The sequence below is a fragment of the Chiloscyllium punctatum genome, chromosome 2 (genome assembly GCF_047496795.1).
Source record: "Chiloscyllium punctatum isolate Juve2018m chromosome 2, sChiPun1.3, whole genome shotgun sequence".
NCBI lineage: Eukaryota > Metazoa > Chordata > Chondrichthyes > Orectolobiformes > Hemiscylliidae > Chiloscyllium > Chiloscyllium punctatum.
The window spans coordinates 87,288,470-87,313,071 of NC_092740.1; the positions used below are offsets into that span (position 1 = coordinate 87,288,470).

A 24,602-nucleotide genomic window follows, 5' to 3' on the forward strand; every position below is an offset into this window, starting at 1 on the left:
TATCCATACAGCTTAAATCAGTTTTCTGCCATTTTCTGCAATGGTTACAAGGATTATACTTTTTCATTCGTCTTTTTTTCCCAATCTTCAATTTGAGGCAACCATTTTCTTCTGCTATCCTATAAGACCATGAGATAAGATAAACTATTGATAAGACAATTGATAAAGAGGAATCCGAAGCCAGTCTTTTTTTGGAATAGATTTATTAACAGAATTAAATATTACAGGTCTAACTTGGTCCCACTCATTTGTAAGTGTCTCTTTAAATGTGTTTTTAAAAATATTTTCTCATTAATCTGTTCAGAGATGTTGTTACACACCTTTACAGCAGATGGGACTTGAACCCAGATTACCTGGTTCAGCGGTTGATACAATTTTGCCACAAAAACACTCTTTAAATGTGCTTTTTATCGATGTCAAGAAGTGCTCTTCTATACAACTGAATGTTTTCTTCCCAATCACCAAATAAATGTATTTTCTTTTACCCAGAACTGCTACCACACACAGCTGAGCAACTTCCTACCACCAAAATGACTGACTTTTTTTAAAAAACCTGTTAACAACCACCAGTAAAACATCTATGTAGCCAACTGAATATTTATATGCAATGTAAACTATCAAAGGTGAGGGTGGGGTGTGGGCTAGGCAGAGCAGGCAAGGACTAAATCAAAATGGTGTCACAGCACAGTATCCCTCACAGTGATCATCTCTTTCAAAAAGCATCAAGAGCATTGGTGGATACCATATGCTCCTTCTCTAAGGACACCTGAGCACAAAGGTAACTGTGGAAAATGGGCAGACAGTCAGCAGAGATGACCCTTTCTACAGCCTGCTGTTTACAGCCAGCCTGGCCAGGCCCAGCAACAGATTCACAAGGTGGTCCTCCGATCTGCCCAAACCCCTCCACACTGGATGCTCAAAGATCAGGACAGTAGGGCTGAAGTGCAACCAAAAATACAATATAAGATTTTTCTAATAACTAAAAAGAGTGAAACGCCCACAACCAATGTATACATAGTCCACGGACTCCACAGCACCACAAAATAAACAGCTGAGCTGGGAGTCTGAGAACCACGCAATCTGTGGTTATAATGTAAGGCTGCATGCAACACCCTCCACCCCAGCAAGAGGAGTGATTTCCACGTAGAGAGCAGTCTACTGGGGAGCCCTGCTGCCCGACAGCAAATCAGCATATCAAGATATCTGGGCAGCAAACATAAGAGTTGAGGCAGATGTGTGCAGCAGCAGCCTGTACAGAAAATGTCTTTTTGCAAGGCTAAAAGATAGAGTCAGTCATACTTAGGAAGTGACCCAGGTTGTGGAGCACAGACTCGTGAGGAAGGTTCAGGAACTTGGAGCCAATATGAAATTCCATCCAAAGAGGATTCCACCGCACAGCTGAGTATCCTCCCAACAGGTGCATGACATCAGGTTTGAGCACTGTTGTTTTCATGCAGCAGACGGCTTTGGTTGAGAGCTGGACGTCCACGGACACCCTGCTTGCCAATTCCTGCAGCAACATCCAATCCAGGCCTTTGCCATTCAGCACGTTCCCGACTCTAGCAACCTGCGTGGCCACAGTCCTCCCCTCCATCAGCCATTTGAACTTGCGATAGTGGAAATGAAGATTCCGGAGCAATGGCTCTCTGACAATCGTCGCTACTCCTGATGGTGGGAATCGCCAGCACGAGTTGACCATGTTTCAGACATTGATCAGGTCCTGGTAAAAAAACAGGCTGCATCCTGAGATAAACGTGCAGACCATTGTGGTCAATAAACATGAGCTGCGTATTGTTAAATGTGCTTAAGCAACCATTCAGGAAGGGCTCCACCTGTAAGTAGTCAGTTTACATTAATACAATTAACAGTGAGAAGGCTCTTGTGGTGCAGTGTCTATGCATATCATTTATATGGATTTCCAGAAGGCATTTAATATAATCCGACATAAGAGACTATTAAGTAAGGAACAGAGGGAAAATTACTGACATGACTGGGAAATCGATTGAGTGGGAGGCAACAGAGCATAGGGATAATGGGTAGCTACTCGAATTGAAAGGATGTGACCAATGGTGTCCCACAAGAATCTGTGTTAGGACCTAAGTAAATAATTCACACAATTTATTAATAATTTGGCTAATGGCATGGAAAGGCAGATATCCAAATTTGCTATTGACAGAGGTGGCACTGAGGCTGATAACATAATATTTCAAAGGGGCACTGACAGGCTAGGCAAACCGATAAAACTGTGGTTGTACAAGTTCAATGCAAGCACATGTGACGTTATTCATTTTGGACTGAAAAGGTTTAGACTAGAGTACTTTCCAGATGGCATGAAGTGTGGGGTAATGGCTCAGTGGTTAGCATTGTTGCACCAGGCACCTGGGTTTGATTCCAACCTCAGGTGATTATGTGTGGAGTCTGCACATTCTGCCCATGTTTGTGAGGGTTTCCTCTGGGTGCTCTGGTTTCCTCCCACTATCCAAAGATGTCCAAGTTAGGCACACCTGGCAATATTAAATTGCCCTTAGTGTCCAGGGATGTACAGGCTAGGTGGATTAGCCAAGAGAAATTCAGGGTTATAGGAATAGGGTATGGATGAGTCTGGGTGGTATGTGCTTTAGAGAGTTGGTGTGGACTTGATGGGCCAAATGGCCTGCTTCCACACAATAGGGATTTTATTTAAAAAAAATACAAGAGATGTCCAAAGAGATGCATGGTAGACTAATTAGTTAAGTTAGATCACTTGGGAGTCAGGGTGAGCTTGCCTACTGGATACAAAATTGGCTTTATGGTAAGAGACAGAAAGTAGTGGTGGAGGTTTTTTTCAGACTGGACACCTGTGCCCAGTGGTGTTCCTCTGGGATCAGCACTGGATTCACTTTTGTTTATCATAAATATAAATGATTTAAATGAGAATATAGGAGATATGGTTCGTAAGATTGCAGATGACCAATTGGGTCAATAGGCTAAGGAGTGGCAGGTGAAGTTTAATTTGGATAAATGTGGGATATTGCATTTTGGTATTACAAACAAAGACAGGACTTATACTATTAATGGTAGGGCGGAGAACGGAGACACCTGGGGTTCAGGTATAGAATTTTTTGAAATTTGCATCACAGGTAGACAGGGTTTAATTAAGAAGGCGTTTAATACGCTTACCTTCATTGCTCAGATCTTTAGAGTATAGGAGTTGGGGATATCATGTTGACACAGTACAGAATATTGGTGAGGCCTCTTCTGGAGTACTTTATCCAGTTCTGGTCATCCTGTTAAAGGAAGGATATTATCAAACTGAGAGGGTTCAGAATAGATTTGTCAGGATGTGGCTGGGAATGGAGGGTTTGAGATATAAAAATAGACTGGAAAGACTGGGATGTTTCTTTATTGGAGTATAGGAGGTTGAGGGGTGACCTTATTGATGTTTATAAAATCATAACGGGTATAGATAAGGTGAATAACAAGGGTCTTTCTCTCAGGTGGGGAAGTTCAAAACTGGGAGTGAATTCTTAAGGTGAGAGGAGAAAGATTTAAAAAGGACGAGGGGCGATTTTTTTCCACAGAGTGGTTTGTGTGGAATGAAATACCACAGAAAGTTGTGAATGCAAATACAGTTACAATGTTTAAAAGACATTTGGATAAGTTCATGAATAGGAAAGGTTTGGGGGGATATAGGCTAAGCACAGTCAGGTGGGACTAGTTTAGTTTGGGAACATGGTCAGTGTGGACTAATTGGACCGAAAGGTCTGTTTCTATACTGTATGACTCAACGAACTGGAGGTTCAAGTGCATAGGTCACAAAAATGCCACAAACAGGTGCGGAAATTAATCAAGAAGGCTAATGGAATGCTGGCTTTTATATCTAGAGAACTGGAGTATAAGGAAGCAGATGTTATGCTGTAGCTATACAAAAATCTGGTCAGATCCTACTTGGAGTACTACGAACAGATCTAGGCACTACACCTAATGAAAGATATATTGGCTTTGGAAGGAGTTAGATTAGGAAGCACTCATACACACAAAGGTAGAGGTTTGGAACTCTTTGATAAATGGTAGTTGACACTAGAACAGTTGTTAGTTTTAAATCTGATATGAACTTTTTTTTTGTTAACCCTCCCCAACGATATTAAGGGATATGGACCAAAGGCAGGTAGAGTTAGGCCATTGATCAGACATGATCTCATTGCACGGAAGAACGGACTCAAGGGACTGAATGACCTACTCCTGTTCCTATACGTGACCCTAACACAAGCAGAGCTCCTGATGGTATCATTCGTGGGGTCACTGGAGTGCAGAATCTTCTCCACCATGTCAAGAGGGAAATCCACAGAGATGCTGTTCTGCAACCAAATGAAATTGCGCATGCAGCATGACAAAGCATTCATTTTTGGAATATATTCAATTAAGGCTTTATTGCATTCCCCTATAACTCAGTAATCCAGGACTATTGGTAGCATATGATGGGAAAGAAATCACGTAACTAGAATGCAAATTATCTTAAAGTTATACAAACAATTTTTTCACCTTATCAGTTATCGGAAATAATGCCTACAAATCCTGCTATAAGATGCAGGCAGGATGATAGAGTATTTAAGGCTCATAACGAATAGTTGGGGGCAAATGGTTAAGGATTTGAAATTCATTGGGGATAGTCCCATGTTTATTTAAAATTGCTGATTATAATTCTGGTGACTACTTTAAAACAAACGCCTTCTAATTTAATCATTGGGGCTCATGTGGCACAAGAGGCCTGTGTTCAAGCAACAGCTCCAAATGTGTGTCATATGTGATCAGATTGATTATCAATATTTATGAGGCTCATAGGAGAAGTTAGTGCACAAAGGAGGATGAGATCACATCAAGTTTATGCTGCCATGGCATGTAAGCTTTCTGAAATAGTTGCCACTGATCTAAAGGTGTGATTAGATTAGATTACCTACAGTGTGAAAACAGGCCCTTTGGCCCAACCAGTCCACACCGACCCTCTGAAAAACAACCCACCCAGACCAGTTTCCCCTCTGACTAATGGCCAATTCACCTGCTCTGCACATCTTTGTGATTGTGGGAGGAAACTGGAGCATCCGGAGGAAACGGAAACCCATGCAGACACGGAGAATGTGCAAACTCTACACAGACATTCGCTCAAGGCTGGAATAGAACCTGGGACCCTGGTGCTGTGAGGCAGCAGTGCTAACTACTGAGCCCCTGTGCTGCCTCAAAGGAGCAATCTGACAGATCCGTTTCACCGCAGAATGAAACAATTCATATTCTGGTTTTATCCTGGTGCCTTTCCTTTGAAAGTCACTTTAGAAACCACAACACTGCGATGGCTGGGAATCAAACCCGGGTCAACTGCTTGGAAGGCAGCTATGCTCACCACTATACCACCATCACCCTATAGGTATAGGGCAATGAAAGAAAAAAAAACTTTACTACTACATTTTATAGACATGGAAACTAGATTTAGTCTTCTACAGTTACACATATCAAAAATAACAGGATGATTATTAACAGTCACGTAGAAGTGTTGAGCTTACAGACTTGGACAGTGATTAATTTCCTGACTGATAATGAAATCTGCTAATGATGAGTTGAGGGATTTGTACAAAAACATTGACACCACGGTCAAAAATATTGCAGCTGAAGTTTTTAAGTAATGAAAAGAATCACACAGTGATTGATGAAATGCTGCAGAAAATCTGAGCAGAACAAGCAAGCTGCAAGTTGACAACTGCATTGGCATGAGCTGTTCATGTAGGAAATTTACCTTGAATGTTGTGTTTTATTCATTCATGATTTGTCTAGCATTTATTGCCCATCTCAAATTGTTAACAGTTCACTCAACCACATTACTGTGGATCTGGAATCACATATACAGTAGACAAACAGGGGGCTGGAAGAACACAGCAAGCTAGGCAGCACCAGGAGGTGAAGTTGATGTTTTGGGTACAACCTCCCTTCAGGACTAGATGCAGGGATAGGTGGCGCTACAGATTTAAGGAGAAGGATGGGAAGGGTGGATTCCAGCATCTGCAGTTTTCTTGTCTCTAACTGGAATCACATACAGGCCACACCGGGTAAGGATGACAGATTTCATGCCCTAAAAGGACATTAGTAAACCAGATGGATTGTTATGACAATCAACATTAGTTACATGGTCACTATTAGCTAAGCATTACAATTCCAGATTTCGATTAAAATAAAATTTTACCATGATGATAGCTGAATCCAAGTGTCCAGAACATTAGCCAGGGGCTCCGGGTTACAACTCCAGTGACATAATCACTATGCGACTGCTTCCTCAAGGCCAGCACTTATTGCCCATCCCTGATTGCCACTGGAACTGAGTTTCTTGACAGGCTATTTCAGAGAATAGTTAAGAGTTGACCACATTGTTTTGGTCTGGACTAAAAGATAGTGAATCAGACGGGTTTTTAATTACAGTTGATGATAGTTTCACAGAGAGACTAGCTTTTAATTCCAGAATTATTTAATTAGTTTAAATTCTACCAGCCATCACAATGGCATAATTCAGAGGCCCATCACCCTGGGCTTTTGGAATATTAGTTAACGATATTATCGGTGTTACTTATCACCATCTCCCCTCAGTGAAGTTCATGGACTGACAAAGATGGATAAAAGAACAGAAACTAAGAAAGTGCAATGAGAATTCTCATAATGGGTGCAAGTCTGCTCTTACATTGGAAAACAATCATGTACTTCAAAAGAGAGTCTCTGACCACTACTCACATTCTGCCTGGCCTTATCAGTAGTGAAGTGCACACAGATCCTGCCCTGGCAAGCCTTCTATCCATCATAGGAAAGCTCATTTGGCTGAATAGCTGGTTTGCAATGCAGAGTAAAGTCAATAGCATAAGTTTACTTCCTACACTGGTTGAGGTTATCATGAAGGTCTCTCCTTCTCAATCTCACCCCTTATCTGAGGTATGGTGACCCTCAGGTTAAACCACCACCAGTCATCCCTCTCGCTAATGAGAGAGCGGCCTTATGATCTGGCCAGACTCTGGTTTCTTTACCTTGATTAATAAACAGAAGTTTTTGGGAGAAACTCAGCAGCTCTGGTGGCATCTGTGGAGAGAAAACACAGCCTTCTGAAGGGAGAAGCTGTTCCTCCCTGTAAAATTACTTTAAATTTATGCCTCTAGTTATGTGCAAATGAAGCAAGGGTGATGTGGGAGAAAAAAATTCACACTAAGTTCTTAGAGTATGAAAATGTGGTAGAGGCAGGTTCAATTAAGGTCCTCAAGCGGACATTGGATGATTATTTGGATAGAAATGGTGTGTTGGGATATGGGGAAAAGGAGGGAGATTAGCCCTAGCCAATAGAAGCAGTGAAGGCTTACTTTTGCTCTTATATGTTCAGGCCACTCCAGTAAACAATATAAAGATATAATTTTAATTATAATAACTAGAACTGTATTCCTCTGCTACCCAATATTATGAGATGGTACAATGCAGGGGCGTAACAAAGCGATTAGCAAATGTGCCTTTTGCACGGTCACGTGCTCAGTCCTTTTTAACACAAGACAATTTCACAAGGCCCGTTATGTAGGTTCCTGCCATTTTTTTCCACAAAAAAAGTCATTCCGCTCGTTTAGATTCCGACCTGTACAATTTCCTTTATGAATATTATCGTATTATTTGAAAATTAATTTTGCTTGATTTAAAATCAGTCATATTCAAGAATTATTTCTATAAATAACGCAATTTTATCACATTAGGCCTATTAAATGAACTGCACTCATTACTTGCTGATCAGTCAATAAGTATTTCTTGTTTATTTTAACTCTCGCTCCTGATGACCAGAATTCTGGGAGAATGTTATATTTAAAAATAACTGAAATTCGTTACTACGAAGAAGAACTCTTACTGCACTAAACTGAGCCGTGGTTCTGCTGACACCGACGACCATCCGCAATTGCGGAAGCGAGCACGCCCGTCGTGAGCGTGCACGGCCTTTCCGAGCTTGTCAGATGGGTTCTGACAGTCGCCGTTGGTGTGCGTCGCCCTGAGAGAGAGCGAGGCAGGGCTGCTCGCGCTAGTTCCGGTTCACTGTGCGATCGTTTTCTTTTGAATCCTTTGGTTTGGTTCTTGGGGGCAGGAGGAGGCGGTGGCGGCTGGGCCGAGGATGGTGATTGGAAGACGATGGTGTTCGAGTCTTTAGTGGTCGAGGTTTTGAACCGTTTCTTGGGGGATTATGTGGTGAACTTGGACACCTCGCAGTTACAGTTAGGAATTTGGGGAGGTAAAGTTTATAATTTGCATGTTCGCCTTATTTGCTGTCTCTATATAGAATGTCTGGGTGTTTGACAAATACCTGCGTGAGTCTCCGTCGCTGGGTGTGGAACCTAGCTCCCTGGAGAGAGAGTGACCCACCCACCAGGATTCTGCAGTAAAATGCACCATGGCAATTTTCTTATTTGTTTCTGAAGAAACTATTAATTTTATATACTTTGCAACAAATAAATATAATTGCTTTGCGCATTTCAGTATTTAGGGTTGCAAAGCAGCAAGTAGGTTTTTGTGCATGTTTCTTCAATATTGCATGACTTTACATTCAGATCATTTCAAATTGTAGTGACTGCGTTTATTAGACAGTTGCTCCTCATTGAGTTTATATTTAATTTGATACAGAACTAGGGATTTAACATAGCGAATGTTTTAAACTCGTCGCTATGGATTATATAGCTTGCTATATTTTCATTTCTCATTTCTGTGCTTCTCAAATACATGCGACTTAATATATTAACTCAAGTGTAATTACACACGTCTTTCTGTAAGAGCTTTGTAGCTGCGTTGACAACAGAACAGTACACATAAACCTTATTCATTAAGCAGTAGTGAATTTGAAGAATGGCATATAACTTGGGAGTTGTAAACTCCTAAAGCCAAGTTTAGACAGCCTGACATAAAATCTTCTTTCTTCAGTTTTTTTCTCTTTTAGAATCATAGAGATGTACAGCATGAAAACAGAACCTTCGGTCCAACCCGTCCACGCCGACCAGATATCCCAACCCAATCTAGTCCCACCTGCCAGCACCCGGCCCATATCCCTCCAACCCTTCCTATTCAATGTTGCCTCTTAAATGTTGCAATTGTACTAGCCTCCAGCACTTCCTCTGGCAGCTCATTCCATACATGTACCACCCTCTGTGTGAAAACGTTGCCCCTTACGTCCCTTTTATATATTTCCCCTCTCACCCTAAACCTATGCTCTCTAGTTCTGGACTCCCCAACCCCTGGAAAAAGACTTTGCCTATTTACCCTATCCATGCTCCTCATGATTTTGTAAACCTCTATAAGGTCACCCCTCAGCCTCCACTCCAGGGAAAACAGCCCCAGCCTGTTCAGCCTCTCTCTATAGCTCAAATCTTCCAACCTTGGCAATATCCTTGTAAATCTCTTCTGAATCCTTTCAAGTTTCACAACATCTTTCCGATAGGAAGGAGACCAGAATTGCACGCAATATTCCCAATGTCTAACCAATGTCCTGTACAGCTGCAATATGACCTCTCACCTCCTGTACTCAATACTCTAACCAAGAAAAGAAAGCATACCGAGTGCTGCCTTCACTATCCTATCTACCTGCGACTCCACTTTCAAGGAGCTATGAACCTGCACTCCAAGGTCTCTTTGCTCAGCAACACTCCCCTAGACCTTACTATTAAGTGTATACGTCCTGCTAAGATTTGCTTTCCAAAAATGCAGCACCTCGCATTTATCTGAATTAAACTCCAACTGCCTCTTCTCAGCTCATTGGCCCATCTGGTCCAGATCCTGGTGTAATCTGAGGTAACCCTCTTTGCTGTCCACTACACCTCCAATTTTGGTGTCATCTGCGAACTTACTACCTGTACCTCTTGTGCTCGCATCCAAATCATTTATGTTATGCTTCCTTGTTTTCAGTTTTTCTTAAAGCAAATATGGTGTAACTGCTGTCATTCTGGCTATATCAGACAGTGGAAAATGAAGATTATAGTTATTGCACTTCTGATTTGATTGTTTACTTAAGAGTTTTTACGAAAGAAATCTATCGTTGATTGTTGATGTCTTATGTCCGATGAAAGACAAGGACTGACTTTAATTAGCCTGTTGTCCGGTGGACCAATATAAAGGAAGAATGTTGCTGTTAACTATGTGAACTTGCTTTACAGCAAGTATGCTAAACTGTAAGGACATTAGAGCAACTTATTTGCTATGAAACGTTATGCAATATATTTGGCAACTTCTGCAAACTTAGAATCATAAAGATTGCTCTGAGCACAATGTTATGTTTTGGTCTATGCATGAAAACCTAGACTATATATTGAAAGCAGTTCAGAGAAGGTTTGCTCGGCTGATTCTGACAATGAAGGAATTTTTTATGCAGAAATGTTGTGCAACTTGGCCCTATACTCATTGCTGTTCAGAACAATTCTATATTCTATTGAAACAGACGATTGAGGGGGTTGTTAAATCAAATCAGAGAATCCTTACTACCTCAGCTAGATCTCAAAGATATTTCCTTTTTGCTTAGCAGCCTTGAACTAGGAGACACAGTGTGTTTTTAAACAAAATCTCCCTTTTAAAACCAAGTATCTGAGGATTGTTACTCTGTGAACTTGCTTCCTCAGAGCAATGGGGGCTTTACAAGAGCTAACGTTTAATGGATGAAATGAGATCACGGATACCACTATTACACGTGGGGACAGCTCCCACTGTGAGTAGCAGGTATTCACTCATGTGACTTGGCCAACGTTGTCTATCTCCTATGCTGCAGGCAAGGATGCCCTGAGGCATGGTACATTGGTGAGACTGAGCAAAGACTACTGGATTAGTGGTGCTGGAAGAGCACAGCAGTTCAGGCAGCATCCAACGAGCAGCGAAATCAACGTTTCGGGCAAAAGCTTGATTGATTCCTGATGAAGGGCTTTTGCCCGAAACGTTGATTTCGCTGCTCGTTGGATGCTGCCTGAACTGCTGTGCTCTTCCAGCACCACTAATCCAGTATTTGATTTTTCAGCATCTGCAGTCATTGTTTTTACCTTGAGCAAAGACTACGGCAATGGATGAATGGACACTGCACAACAATCAACAGATGGGAGTGTTTCCTCCCAGTCAGAGAACTCCAGCAGTCTGGGACATTTGACATTGGACCTTTGGGTGACCATCCTCCAAGGCTGACTTCGGGATAGGCACAATACAAAGTGGCAGAGCAGAGGCTGATAGCCATGTTTGGTACCCATGGGGATGGCCTCAACTGGGACCTTGGGTTCATGTCACACTACAGGTGACCTCACTGCACCATACACACTGACACACACATGCAGACCCTCTCTCATACACAAGCTATCTCTCATATGCTCACACATACACTTCCACAATCTCTTGCGCACCCTTTTCACAGACTTATCCCCCTTTACACTCACACACATACCCACTCTGTCATAGACACTCATATTCCCCCCCCCCACTACACAGAGGCTTGTGAGGTGAATTTGTACTTGCAGAATTACATTTTATTTTGCTCAAAAACTGCATGAATCCATGTAAGGTTCTGTAAATCCTTTTTTTTTAGGTTAGAATTAGTCTGAACATTGGGGCACAGACAGCCTCACACCTGGGCCAACATGCTTAAAGTTCACTTGAGAATGTAACTTGAAGAGAGTTCTGGAACAACAGAAACCAACATGCCCATTCTGAAAGATGAGAGACTTAACAAACAATCCAGGTCTTATTCAATGTATAATCACAGTTACATCACAATGTGTAAACTTTTGTTATAAATTGTGTCCCATGATCTTATTCTCCACAGCCACCTGATGAAGGAGCAGCATTTTGAAAGCCAGTGCTTCCAAATAAAGCTGTTGGACAATAACCTGGTGTTGTGTGATTTTTAACTTGGTACACCCCAGTCCAACACCGGCACCTCCAAATCAGGATCATTCCTGGTTGTATTAAATGGCTGATCAGGGCCAATGAGTCAAATGGTCTTGCTGCTCCTATCTCTCATGATCTTATTGTAGGGCTTCCTAAATAGGGATTGTACCCCAAAAGTAGCATCGCAAGCTCAAAGGAAGCAATGGCCACTGTGGAGCCCTGCCCTCTGTCCTTCGATACAGGCTCTCACATTTTCTGTATTCTCTGTTTTCACTGAGGGGGTCATTACAATTAAGCTTTAAAATGGGGTCAAAGTTGGGAAAACACTAGGGAGGGGCTTAATGTGTTGCTGGAAAAGTGCAGCAGGTCAGACAGCATCGAAGGAACAGGAGAATCGGTGTTTCGGGCATAAGCCCTTCAGGTGGCTAGGGAAAACACTAGGGAAGTTTTGTCTTCTAGAATGAAGTTGATAAAGCTCAAAGTTGATAAAGTTCAAAGCATGAAGGTGAAGAGCTGATGTGTGAAAATAACAAGCTGAAAGCAGAAAGAGACATAAGTTTGTCCTAAATTATGTTCAGTATACCCATTTTTGAAATGTTAACATAACATGATCCTGTAATACTCTGACTCGTTAGTTATTCTGTATCGATAGAACTGTACTGTCTCTTTAGGATATACAGTCATAGTCTGAAACCTGACATAGCCCTGAAGAATGTAGGCATTAACTTGGATTGAGACAATGCTGATTGTAATAATTTCAATAACTTTAAGTTTCAGAATGGATAAGAATAATAGCATCACTGAAGCACATGGTAGGTCAAGTTTCTTATGAAGGAATAAGCCCAAAATTTTCTGCTTTTGTTTTGGTCTTTAGCTGATGAGTTCCTTTTTACATCCTTTTGAAATACTGTTTTGAAACATCTCAATAATGTTATGTTAGGAATTATTCATTTGTTATCGTTATTCGGCATACAATCCTACATTTGATACTCCCTGACCATCATTTTAATGGTCCCATTAACCTATTTAAAATAAATTGTTAATATCCCCATTAAATACTGGGCAGAAGAATGTTATATGGGCATTAATTTCACATCAACATATTGGTCTTTGACTATTGTAGTGAAAAAATTACCACTTGAGTTTGCTTGAGTTGGGCAAGTAAAGATTTTATTAAAGCATTTGAACTTTTAAAGGAAATGTCCACAGACATAGTGAATGCACTGGTAGTAATCTTACATGAATTCTTGGATTCTGGACAAGTCCCAGAAGATGTGAAAATTGCTAACAAACATCATCCTTTTTCCCAAACGAAAAAGGAGTAACTATAAGTTGGTTAGTTTAATGTCTGTTATTAGGAAAATATTTGAGTATTATAAAGGATGTAATCTTGAAATGCATAATATGATCAAGCAGAGTCAGCATGGTTTCATAAAGGGACAATCATGCTTGATAAAATTTTTTACAATTCTTTTGAGGTGGTAACAAGCAGTGTAGAAAAAAGGAACCAGTACATGTATTGTGATATATTTCAAATTTCTAAAAGGCATTTGTCGAAGTACTGCACGTGAGGCTCTTTAATATTTTAAGAGTACATGGTGTTGTTGGTAATATATTTGCCTGGATAGAGGATTGTCTAATTAATAGAAGAAAGTTTCAGGATAAAAGGGGCATTTTCAGGATAGCAACTGAGTGCCACAGGTATCAGTGCTGGGTGCACAATTAATTATTGTATAATATTAATGACATGAATGAGAAAAGTAAATGTATTGCCAAGTTTGAGGATGACCCATAAATAGATGGGAAGGCAGGTAGGTGTTAGAAGTGTAGGTGGAAGTAAGGAGTTTACAAAGGATTATAGACCAGTTAAATGAGTGGGTAAAATCTTGGCAGAATATAATGTGGGGTAATTTCTGTTTAGCAGGAAAAATGCGACAGCTGAATATTAAAGTAGGGAAGGATTGGAAATCCCTCTGGTCCTGCCGCTTCCTGCATGTCCAAAGTGCATGAATCACAAAAAGCTAGCATCCAAGTTCAGGCAGTAAGAAAGGCCACTGAAGTGTTCACCCTCCTTTCTTCTCAAAGGGATAGACTTGAATAGAAAAATGGGGAGGGCTTACTAAAGCTGTGCAAGACACCAGTCAGACCATAACTGGACCACTGTGAACAGGGTTGGTTCCTTTTAGCTAAGGAAATATGTATTGACATTAGAAGCAGTTCAGAGAACTTTCTCCAGGCTGGTCAAAGGAAGAGGGTCTATTTTGTAAGCTGAGGTTGAGTAGATTGGGCTTATACACATGGGAATTTAGAAGAATGAGAGGTGACCATACTTGAAATATAAAGAATTCTTAGGGAGCTTGACAAGGTAGATATGGAAAGGTTCTTTCTCCCTTGAGGCCAGAGGTACAAATATCAGTCGATTGATTGCCTAGTTATGAGGAATTTTGTTTTCTCAAGGTTAGGGTGACACAGTGGCTCAGTGGTTAGCCTGCTCACAGCACCAGGGACCTGGGTTTGATTCCAGCCTTGAGCGACTGTGTGTATGTGGAGTTTGCACGTTCTCCCCATGTCTGCATGGGTTTCCTCTGGGTGTTTCGGTTTCCTCCCACAGCCTAAAGATGTGCAGTTTAGCTGAATTGGTCATTCTGAATTACTGTGGTCAGCGATGTGTAGGTTAGGTACATTAGTCAGAGGTAAATGTAGAGTAATAGGGTAGGGGAATGGGTCTGGGTGGGTTACTCTTTGAAGGGTTGGTGTGGACTTGTCGGGCCAAATGGCCGGTTTCTGCACTGTATGAAGTAGTGAACCTATGGAATTCTTTGCTGTAGAGAACTACAGAAGCTGAGTCACGAAGTATATTCAAGGTTGAGATGGACAGATTTCTCACCAGGAAGGCAGTCCAGTTTGTGATAAGGCAGGAAAGTGGAGTTGAGGATTATTAGCTCAGTCATGATCTCACTGATGGTAGAATGGTCTCAATGGGCCAAAAGGACTTCTGTTCCTGCATCTTATGAACTTGCAAGCAAGAGCTCATCTTCTTTACACAAAGAAGTTGTCAAATATAATGTTTTCAATTATCCTTTTATAATTCTCAACTTCATGCAGTTTCTTGTTCTCTCAGCTTTGTGTCTGTTAGTTTTCATGGTAGCTCAATCATCTTGTCTGGCCTTTAGTTCACTTGTATCCTTGCACTGTGTCACAGTGAATCTTATGCGTGCACAAGCTATTACTGTCACAACATGGAAGAAATTGAGCATAACTGCAGCAGTTAAAGACACTTGTGCAATTTAATTTCATGTAACCCTACTTGTATTAACCCTCTCATCCTCCCTTCAATCCTTCCTGTTGGGCCCCTGGTCAGGTGCAACTTGCCAATAGCTGCAGGAATGCTATTGGTGTCAGCGGGCTTTACATCTTCTAAGGCTTTATTTAAGTCCTAATGATCTACAAAGGGCCTGGAGCCACCATCAAATTGCATATGAAAATCAGAAACATTTATGAAAATTTTTGCTATTTGCTGGAAAATTGTGGTGGTTATGGTGTTTATCGTTCATTAATCAAAGTTTAAAAATCTCTCAACACCAGGTTATAGTCCAATAGGTTCATTCGGAGGCATTAGTTTTTGAAGCACTGCTGCACCTTCAGGTGGTTGTGGAGCAGAATCATAGGATACAGGATTTATAGCAACTGGATTGCACCGTCATGGAATGTAATAAACAGATTTAGATCAAGTCTTTCTCTTTTAGAATGATCATGTTTGTTTCGATTCTTTCAATTGTAAATCTCAGAACTTTTTAAAGTTACATTCTCAAGATATCTTTAACAATAGGTGCCATCTCAGCTCAGATAATGCATTGAAGTTAGTCTGTTTGTGTCCCAGTGTACAGAATCTTACATAGATTTATGGAGTTTTTGAGCAGAATAAAATGTAATTCCACAAGTACAAATTCACCCCACAAACTTGTATGTGCATGCAGGAGAGACTGTGTGTGTGCGCGCGTGCGCATGTGGGGCTGTGTGTGTGTACACTAGGGTTTAAGTTTGTGAGAAGGTGCATGTGAGAGTGTGGGGGTTGTATGTGTGAGGGATGAGAGAGAGCTTGTGTATGAGAAAGGGGCTGCAGGAGTGTGTGTGTGTGTGTAGTGTATTTGGGTCACCTGTAATGTGACATGAATACAAGGTCCCAGTTGAGGCCATCCCCATGATACCGACCTTGATGATCAGCCTTTGCTCGGCCATTTTTTTTGCATTGTTGCCTGTCCTGAAGTCCAGTTCATTAATCAGTGTGACCACTGTGTGTGCACTGCTTGGAATGCCATCAGTCTCTCTTAGTCATTAACTGTAATTGCCACAAACAGCAATCTGACTTGTGTTGCACTGTTGCCATCTGGCTCAGTTACCAGCTGATCTCTCCAATACTGTAAGCCACAGTCTTGATGAGGATCACCTGCATATTTCCCATTGTGGTTGTTTGGTGTTTTATAAATCCCTTTTCTTCATATTTAGAATCCTTTCCATTGCTGACAGGGCTGTTTTTTTTCCTGGGATAGCTTTAATATTTGATAAATAATTCTGCCACTGGCTGAATACGTAACTGGTGAGGGCTCTGCCTGAAAGTTTGTTACAGTAAGGGTGCTGATGATCAGAGTGGAAAGAGTGATTGTTGTCACCCCAGTCCATCATGGGAACATTTTTGTCACTGATAAACACAACACCACATTGAAGAATTTCTTTTGTGCCTAAGGCCTTTTTGAAGAGGATGGACTGATTCTGTCATGGTAGAATAGCTGTTAATGGTTTTTGGTTATTACATGAACAGGTTATGTAATACCGTGATCAAGTACAACACTTTCATGATACGAAAATATACTGTTAAACCTTGAGCTATATATCTGCTGGATCCTATGTGATGCACAAATTCATCCTTCTCCAAGCCCATGGATTCAAATTTACATTCTCTTAATAGGTTACATTGGCATGTTCTTGCAGTATGATCTGCAGAGGCTCTCCCGCCCTGCTGTTAGACTGTGAGTTAGTTGTATTAACGATGATCTGGGATAGTAGTTCTGATCCTACTGTAATGTCCTCACTGGACCTTTTATGGCTGAAAGTGCACATTCAGTTCTGTGAATCAGGTTTGTGCTGGAGATTCATACTAACTTAAGGACTCGACTAGTATTTATGAACAAATCCTACCACTATTTCTTAAGCTTCACTTTGCCCTTCCATTCAGGGTTTGCCTGGTCTTCAAGGGGCTATGTGATTCCACCAACTAAAACTTTCTAAGCTCTCCTTACAGACATGCATGCATAGAAACAAATAGGGAAAATAGAGGTCCAAAAACTGGAAAATTAGCTTTGCTTCCCAGATCGCATGTTGAGGTGATCCTTTGGTGAGCCTGGCCTTTGCTGTTCAGTAGTCTTTCTCTGAATGCTTCTACTGGTTTGTAACAGGTACAGAGTATATGGTTCACTTGGAATATTTCAATTCAAGAGTAACAGTTCACAGCAATGCCTGCAGGAAAGATAACTGGTTTGTCAGATATCCTACAGGAGCTTGGCTGGATAGATAATTTTTTTTTATTTTTGCTGAGATTGTAATTTACTAAAGCATGCACTGTACAAGTCCTTTGTTTTAAGAATAAAACAAAACAAATGTTTATCAACAATAGAAATGAAGATGGACTGGGGGAAGAAAATCCTATCCTTTATTAAAGGAACTGATTCAAAGATTTTTAAATACGAGAAATAACTAAGTACAGTACAGCTTAAAAGCATTGCTGTGATTCTAAGAAATTGCAGTTACCAGAACATAGCAAGACCCAGCCCTGCTCATTTCCAAGGGGTCTTTTTTTTGTTGTTTGTTTCAACTACTTCAAGTGCGAAATATTAAAATTTCAACTGATCAGTTGAAAGAAGTGGATTTAAGCTTAAAGTTTAAAAACCTGCCTCAGGTATAGTATAGTTAAACGAAGGGAACTATCAGGAGCATAAAAATAATAATGAACATTATTAACATGTGAACAGATCAATTGAAATTTTAATAATTTTAATAATTTTTATGCTCCTGATAGTTTCCTTCCTTTAGCTATACTTTACATGAGGCAGGTTTTTAAACTTTAAGCTTAAATCCACTTCTTCACTGGTTGTATCCCCAACACTTCAGTCACTTTTATTTTGTGTGTGTTATGGCCCAGGTAGATTGAAAACAGCTACTAGTGGGGAGAATCTACTTTATAAAAATCTTCCAAAAGGCCATATAAACAACATCCATCAACTTACCTCTGTCCACGTTTGTTACCTCTTCCAAAAAAAATGAGGATTGTCAGGCATGATCTCTCCTTTGTGAATCCATGCTGACTCTCCCTGATTAATTGAAATTTTTTGAGGTGATCGGTTACCTTTTTCCTTGATTATAGATGAGCAAGAGGGGAATAATGTTTTTAACCTTGACCTCTACTCAGTCTACATGTGTTATGTATGCTGACAGTTAGTAGAAGTGACTATGCTTGCTCCTTATATGGTCGAGAGTGTGTTGCTGGGAAAGCACAGGTCAGGCAGCATCCAAAGAGCAGCAGAATCGACATTTCGGGCATAAGCCCTTAATCAGGAATGAGACTTGTGGGCCAGGGCTGGGAGATAAATGGTAGGGGAGGTGGGGTTGGGGGGCATGAGAGCTGAGAGAGCAATAGGTTGATGGTGAGGGAGAAGGTGCTAGTTTGGGGGGGGGGGGAGGCTTTTGATTGAAGCTGAAATGAAATGAGTTAACTTGCTTCCACTCCTCTACTTTTGCTACTTTTAATAGAAACTTTAGATACTGTTTGGATCTGATACTGTTCTTTGTTTATTTTGGTTGGGCCACTTTTCTTGTTGTTCTCTCGCCTGAAAGGAATGTATAACACTTGCAATTTAGGGCACTATTTTTGGATTGGACTACTTCATTTTCATAGCCAATGAAGAATTCTTCTCATTCCATGATCACTTCGCTTCAGGGAACTTTGACGATTATTATTTAAATCCTTCCCATTGTACTAAATCAAATCTAGGATAGCCTGCACTCTAGTTGGTTTCTTGATGTATTACTGTAAAATACCATCTTGTGTACACTCGGGAATTCATTTGCCAAGTATTACTAATGTTGTTTGTCCAGTCTTTTTGGATTAAAATCCTTCATGATTACAGTAGTAGTACAGTAGTTGTTGCCTACATCTCTTTTTTTTTTAGTTTTAGTAGTATCTCCTATGAACAACTCCCACTAATGTTTCACAATGCTTGTTGCTTCGTAGCTTTACTCAATTTGATTCCTCGTGTAGATTCCTCTGCTGATATCCATTTTTCACTGCACTTATTTCACCGAACAATTTTCCTTTTTTGCCTGTCCTTCCTAAAAATAGAATATTCCTGAATGTTCAGTTCCCAGCCTTGATTATCCTTAATGTCGTCTTAAGTACAATGACATTCTATCGGTTTATAGCAATTGTGCTGTTAATTCATTTACTTTATTGCAGATGCTCTGCATTTGGATACACTTATAACTTTCACTATTTGCTTTTAGTTATTTGGTTGTGCAGAATTTGAGTATTCTTGGGCAAAGAAGACACTTTTTTTTGCGTCAAACATGTTTGTCTGCACTCATCACAACCAATGTTCCCTCTAATTACTTTTCTTTATGGAAATGCAGACCTCCAAGGTCCACAAATGACAGCAACTTCCAAAACTGGAGCCCAGTTCTGTGATCACATGCCGATTGCAGTGCGTGGAATCTTGGAGCCTTAGAGGGACTGTTGATCGGTTTTGCAAGATTACAGTTTCAAGAGGCAAACCAGTATTTATGCTGCATGAAAGGAGAATGTTAATTGGTATGCAGGTAGGCTCTGGTAGAAGATTGGTGAGGTTCTTGAAGCAACTACCAATCCCAGTATCCAACTTCTTTATTGCATACTATGGCTGTATTTGCTGTTAGTCCTTTGCCTTCTACTGAATCTTGTACTTTCTGGATTATGTTTTCCGCTTTTCTTTCTCATTCTTGTCTCTCTGCCCTCTTGCACTGCTGCTGTCATTTGGGGCTAGCTAGACCTACAGCTTGGAAGAGAGTTCCATGATTTTGATCCAGTATCAACTGGGTGAATGGGAGGGATATCAAGTTTTGAGTACAGATGGTGTGCGGCTTCAAATGAAATCAAAGGAGGCAGAGCACCATAAATATCTTGCATTGATGGTGACGGAAACACCTTGCCTGTCCCCCTCAATGTGCAATCTCCTACATTTTACCTTGTGCTGTTCTTTCCTTTATGGCCCTTGCCCATTGACTCTACTTCAAGGTGTCCTCACTTGTAGCAGTTCACAGCTGGAGAGCTGGTTTTGAAGTGACATAGCTCAAGATATCTGCAATTCTATTTTCTTCTATTCACCCATCCATCTATTCAGTGTACCTATGGGATGGTCATCTTCTGGAAAGTACTACTTGGGAAGTTCTCAACTCCTGTCGTGTTCCACACAATTTCTAGCTGCCCCCAAGCTTGGAAACTTGAGCTTGAGTTGAAGCAATTAGAGATTGCTCCTTAGTCATGATTACCATCCAAGATAAGATAATGAGTATTGAAGCTCCAACATGATTCAGGAATTTCAAGCAACACTGTTGACCCGTAATCTTATAAACACAAGTGATGTATCACAAACAAGGCTGGAGTGTTTGCAGTTCTGGTTAAAGGTGGGTGCAGAGTAGATATGTAAAACTAGCTGGTGAAACTTAAAAAAAAATGTAGTGTATCTTTCTGACACCTCTGCACCAGAGGTTTGTTAGAGTAAAGGCTTTTGGGTCTCCATATTTTTAGCATGTGCTGATATTTATCTGGTTAGGGCAAGGTGATTCTGCACCTTCCATTAATTCTGCTCACCAACTGCTCAGTGGAGCTGTTCTTTGGTAAATTTTTCTGATTGCTAGGCTGTATTGCTTTGGTTAATCTTAACCCTTTGCTATCCACCTCTATAATGCAGGAACTTTAACTAAAGTTATTTTTTTGGACCTGCTTCCTAAATTTTCTGTCTAGTTTGTTTAGCTGCACTCTCCAGATTTGTTATGTTTTAAAATAGGATCTTGCTCATTTGGTTGATCAATGAATTCCAGTTTTACACTCCTCTTGGTCAGAGGCTGTGGTGGCAGTGTCCGCACCTCTGAGCCAGAGGGCTTGGGTTCAAGTCCCACCTGCTCCAGAGGTGTGTAGTAACATCCCTGAATGGGTTGATTTAGAGAATATCTACCCTCTTTTGGTCTGAGTTTTTTTTTGTTTTTGTGTGTCTGCGTTCTTTCCTCTCTCTTTTAGGGAATGTCCCAACAAACTGGGGACGGTGTGTCCTCAGTTGACTTTGGCTGGGTGAGGTATCTCCCTTACCAGCTGTTTTGTGTGAAAGTACTTCTGATTCTCATTTAAATTTAAGGATGTGTATTCTATTGCATTTTGAGTCATTTTCTCTTCCTTTTTAAAAATGATGGGCCTCCCTGGACCTTTCTTACCTTCATCAATTTCCCCCATTTGCAAATAGCCATTGTCTCAGAATTGTAATTTCTTTTTCTGGCTTTTTTTTTGTGAACAGTGAATGTAAATTTACCCCTTCTAACACAGAATTCATTTATCCCCAACATTGCATTGTAAATAGCAGGCCCACAACTTCAGTGACCTCATACTGGTTTAGCAGAAGGGTCCCTTGAGAGTCTCATACTTTTGCTAGCAACTTCAAAGCTAAGATAAACAGATTAGTACTCAATCAGGGAATCCAGCGTTATAGAGATGAGGCAGGAAAGTGGATTTGATGATTATCAGATTAGCCATGACCTCTTGAATGGTAGAGCAGACTAGATGGGCTGAATGGCCTATTTCTCATGGTCTAATTATCTCAACACTCTCTCTCATAATTGGTTTCTATTTTACATGCCTATATCCAGCAGTTGAAAGTTGCTGGGCTATTAGTGTACATTTAATCAGGCTATTTCTTGAATGGTTAAAAATTTGTCTGTAAGTTTCAGTCACTAAATTAAACTACTGAGGATAGTTTTCTCTTTAATGTCAACGAAGCAGCTGAAGTCTCCTCAGAAAGCATAACTTAATCATCTTATGCCTTGATTGTCAACCTGCTTTGCAATAAAAATCTAAGCTTTTGCCAGGCAAACACAATGGCAAAGCTTTTTATATGAGAAAATGTAAATGTCTCTGTCCTCTTCCAAGATTGGGATTCTTTTGGACAAATTTTAAACAGGTCTGCACTTTGACTTGAATTGGTTGCAACTCTTTTATCTGTATCTTCACTGGGTTCAGTCAGGCTGTTTTTAAAATTTTATTCTTTTTCTTCTCTCCTTTTCTTTTCCTCTTTTGAAATGCTGTTTCTTGAGCTCTATCTACTTTTGTTTTTTCACATTCCTCCGTATCTCTTTCTTTTCCCCCTCTTTCATTGAATACCAGCTCCAGTCTCTTCTGTATCAGCTGAACCTTTGCTAACTTGAGCTTTGTTTGTTTACATTGTTGACCGTAGTTCTTTGACTAAATGTCAAGATTGCAAGCCACTAGTCTCTAAGTTTCATACTTTTTAGCTTTTGATCCAAGTTTTATTTCCAAATACCTAGTCATACTTTTCATTTTATCAATGGACAAAGTCTGTAAGGTATTCCAAGTTCTTTTTCACCCTTAAAAATACACTACCTGGGAAATGATGTTGCTTTTGGTTACAACCCTCTGTGCTATCTCTGCTCATTTAATTCTGGTGTGATTTCATTAATTTTAATTAATGCACCATTATCTTAAGAAGCCATTGGAGGTAAAGGCTGATAAGGCCCTGGAGCTGACAGGTTGCATCCAAGAATTTTTAAGAACATAGCTACAGAGCTAGTGGTTACACAGGTAGAATCTTCCAGGAATCCTTAGTTTCTGGAAAATTCCTAGAGGATTGGAAAGCTGCCATAATAACTCCCTTCAAAAAGGTGAGAAATGGTCAACTATAGGCCAGTTAGCTTAACATATCATGGGAATATGTTAGAGTCTATTATAAGGCATGTAAAAACAGAGCAATTGGAGGTATACTATATAATCAAATAGTTAACATGACTTCATGAAGTGAAAATCATGCTTGGCTAAATTATTAGAATTCCTTTGTGGAGATAATGAGCAGGATAGGTAACGAGGAATTGGGAGAGGAATTTGAATTTCTGAAAGGCATTTTACAAGGTACTACATGTAAGGATATTTATAAAGACCCCACAGAATTAGGGATTGTATATTAACTAGATAGAGGATTAGCTAACTACTAGATAGAATTGGGACAAAGGGGCATTTTCAGGATAGCAACTATAACTAGTGTTGGGCCACTTTTAATGACTTGAAAGAAGAAAGTATTGTCAGATTTGCAGATGACACAAAACTTAGGGGGATGGCAAGTAGCAAGGTTGATGGATTTCACAGAAATAGTCAAAATTATAGACACATTAACAAAAATCTTTGTCAGTGAAATACAGTATGGGAAAATGTGAGATCATGCACTTTGGCAGGAAGAGCTGCGTGTTTCTTACTAGAGGCTGAAAAGAGTTGTAACACAAAGAAATCCCATTCTTCTATAATCTGGATTCCAGAATTACACTTTTTTTTGGGGGGTGTAATCAACTTTTTATACAGCTCCAGCAAAACCTCCTTGCTCTAAACTCTTTGTCTCTGTTAATAAGGGCTTGTATGCTGTCTTAACCACTTGTCTAGCTATCTTAAGGGGTTGACGGACCTGCACACCAAAGTTTCCTGATCCTTGGTGTTTCTCTGGATTCTACCAATCATTTGTAATTACTTGCCTTAGTTGACCTGCCTAAGTGCATCACATCACGTTCTTACACGTTTGAATTTCATATACCATTGATCAACCTAACCAAACCTATATCCTCCTGTGGGCATTGAGAGGCAGAAGTACTACCCACTGATCACTGTTCTGCCCACTGTATTGACCTTTTGGAAGTTTGGCTGTTCATCTCCCCTGTTAAACATTTCCTTCTGGATCCCACCCCTCTGCCACGTTAGTTTAAACCTTCCCGAAAAGCACCAGCAAGCTTCCCAGTATAGATATTGGTTTCATTCCTGTTTAGATGCAACCCATCCATTTTGTACAGTCCCACTGCCCCAAAAAGTGGTCCCAATGTCCCAGAATTCTAAAGCCCTCCCATTTGTACCATCTCTCCTATTTCTATATTCTGAGCACATGGCACTAGTAGTAACCCAGAGATTTTTGTTTGAGTCCTGTTTTTCAATCTGTTTTTCTAGCTCCCTAAACTCAGCTTGTAGGACCTCAACCACTTCCCTTTTCTACCTCTGTTGGTACCAATCTTTTTTAAAAAAAAAAAGACTTCACAGGATGTGGGTGTCATTGTCCAGGCCAGCATTTGATATCCATGCAAATTTGCCCAGAGGGTAGTTAAGTACCACCCACATTGTGGGTCTGGAGTCATGTATAACCCAGGCTAAGAAGTTTCCTTCCTTTTAAAGGGCATTAGTGAAAACCGACACTTGTTTCATGTACTACATTAGACTTCTAATTCCATGAACTGTCATGATAGTTTGAAGTCGGGTCCCCAGACATTACCTTCATTAATAGGCTAGTGTTAATGCTACTAAGTCATCAGCTCTCTTTTACATACCACAATGTTTGTTTGCCCTATGGTTGTCCAGTGGACCTGTAGTCTTTGGTGGTCACAGAAAC

General features: G+C 40.5%; 1 protein-coding gene and 1 long non-coding RNA gene across 3 annotated transcripts in view; one reads left to right on the forward strand and one right to left on the reverse strand.

Moving 5' to 3' along the window:
- Nucleotides 1–217: 217 nt before the first annotated feature.
- On the reverse strand, nt 218–8,037 carry LOC140486315 (uncharacterized). The gene is made up of 3 exons (XR_011962547.1): nt 7,889–8,037; nt 3,160–3,266; nt 218–1,720 (listed from the first exon to the last, which is right to left on the reverse strand). It is a non-coding gene; the product is annotated as an uncharacterized lncRNA (long non-coding RNA).
- Nucleotides 8,038–8,051: 14 nt separating this feature from the next.
- vps13a (vacuolar protein sorting 13 homolog A) overlaps nt 8,052–24,602 on the forward strand; it is a 419,442-nt gene continuing 402,891 nt past the window's right edge. For both annotated transcript variants that reach the window (XM_072585252.1, XM_072585262.1), the window contains exon 1: nt 8,052–8,263. In XM_072585252.1, the coding sequence (XP_072441353.1) occupies nt 8,164–8,263 (100 nt within the window). In that variant the 5' untranslated portion in view covers nt 8,052–8,163. The remainder of the gene's footprint in view (nt 8,264–24,602) is intronic.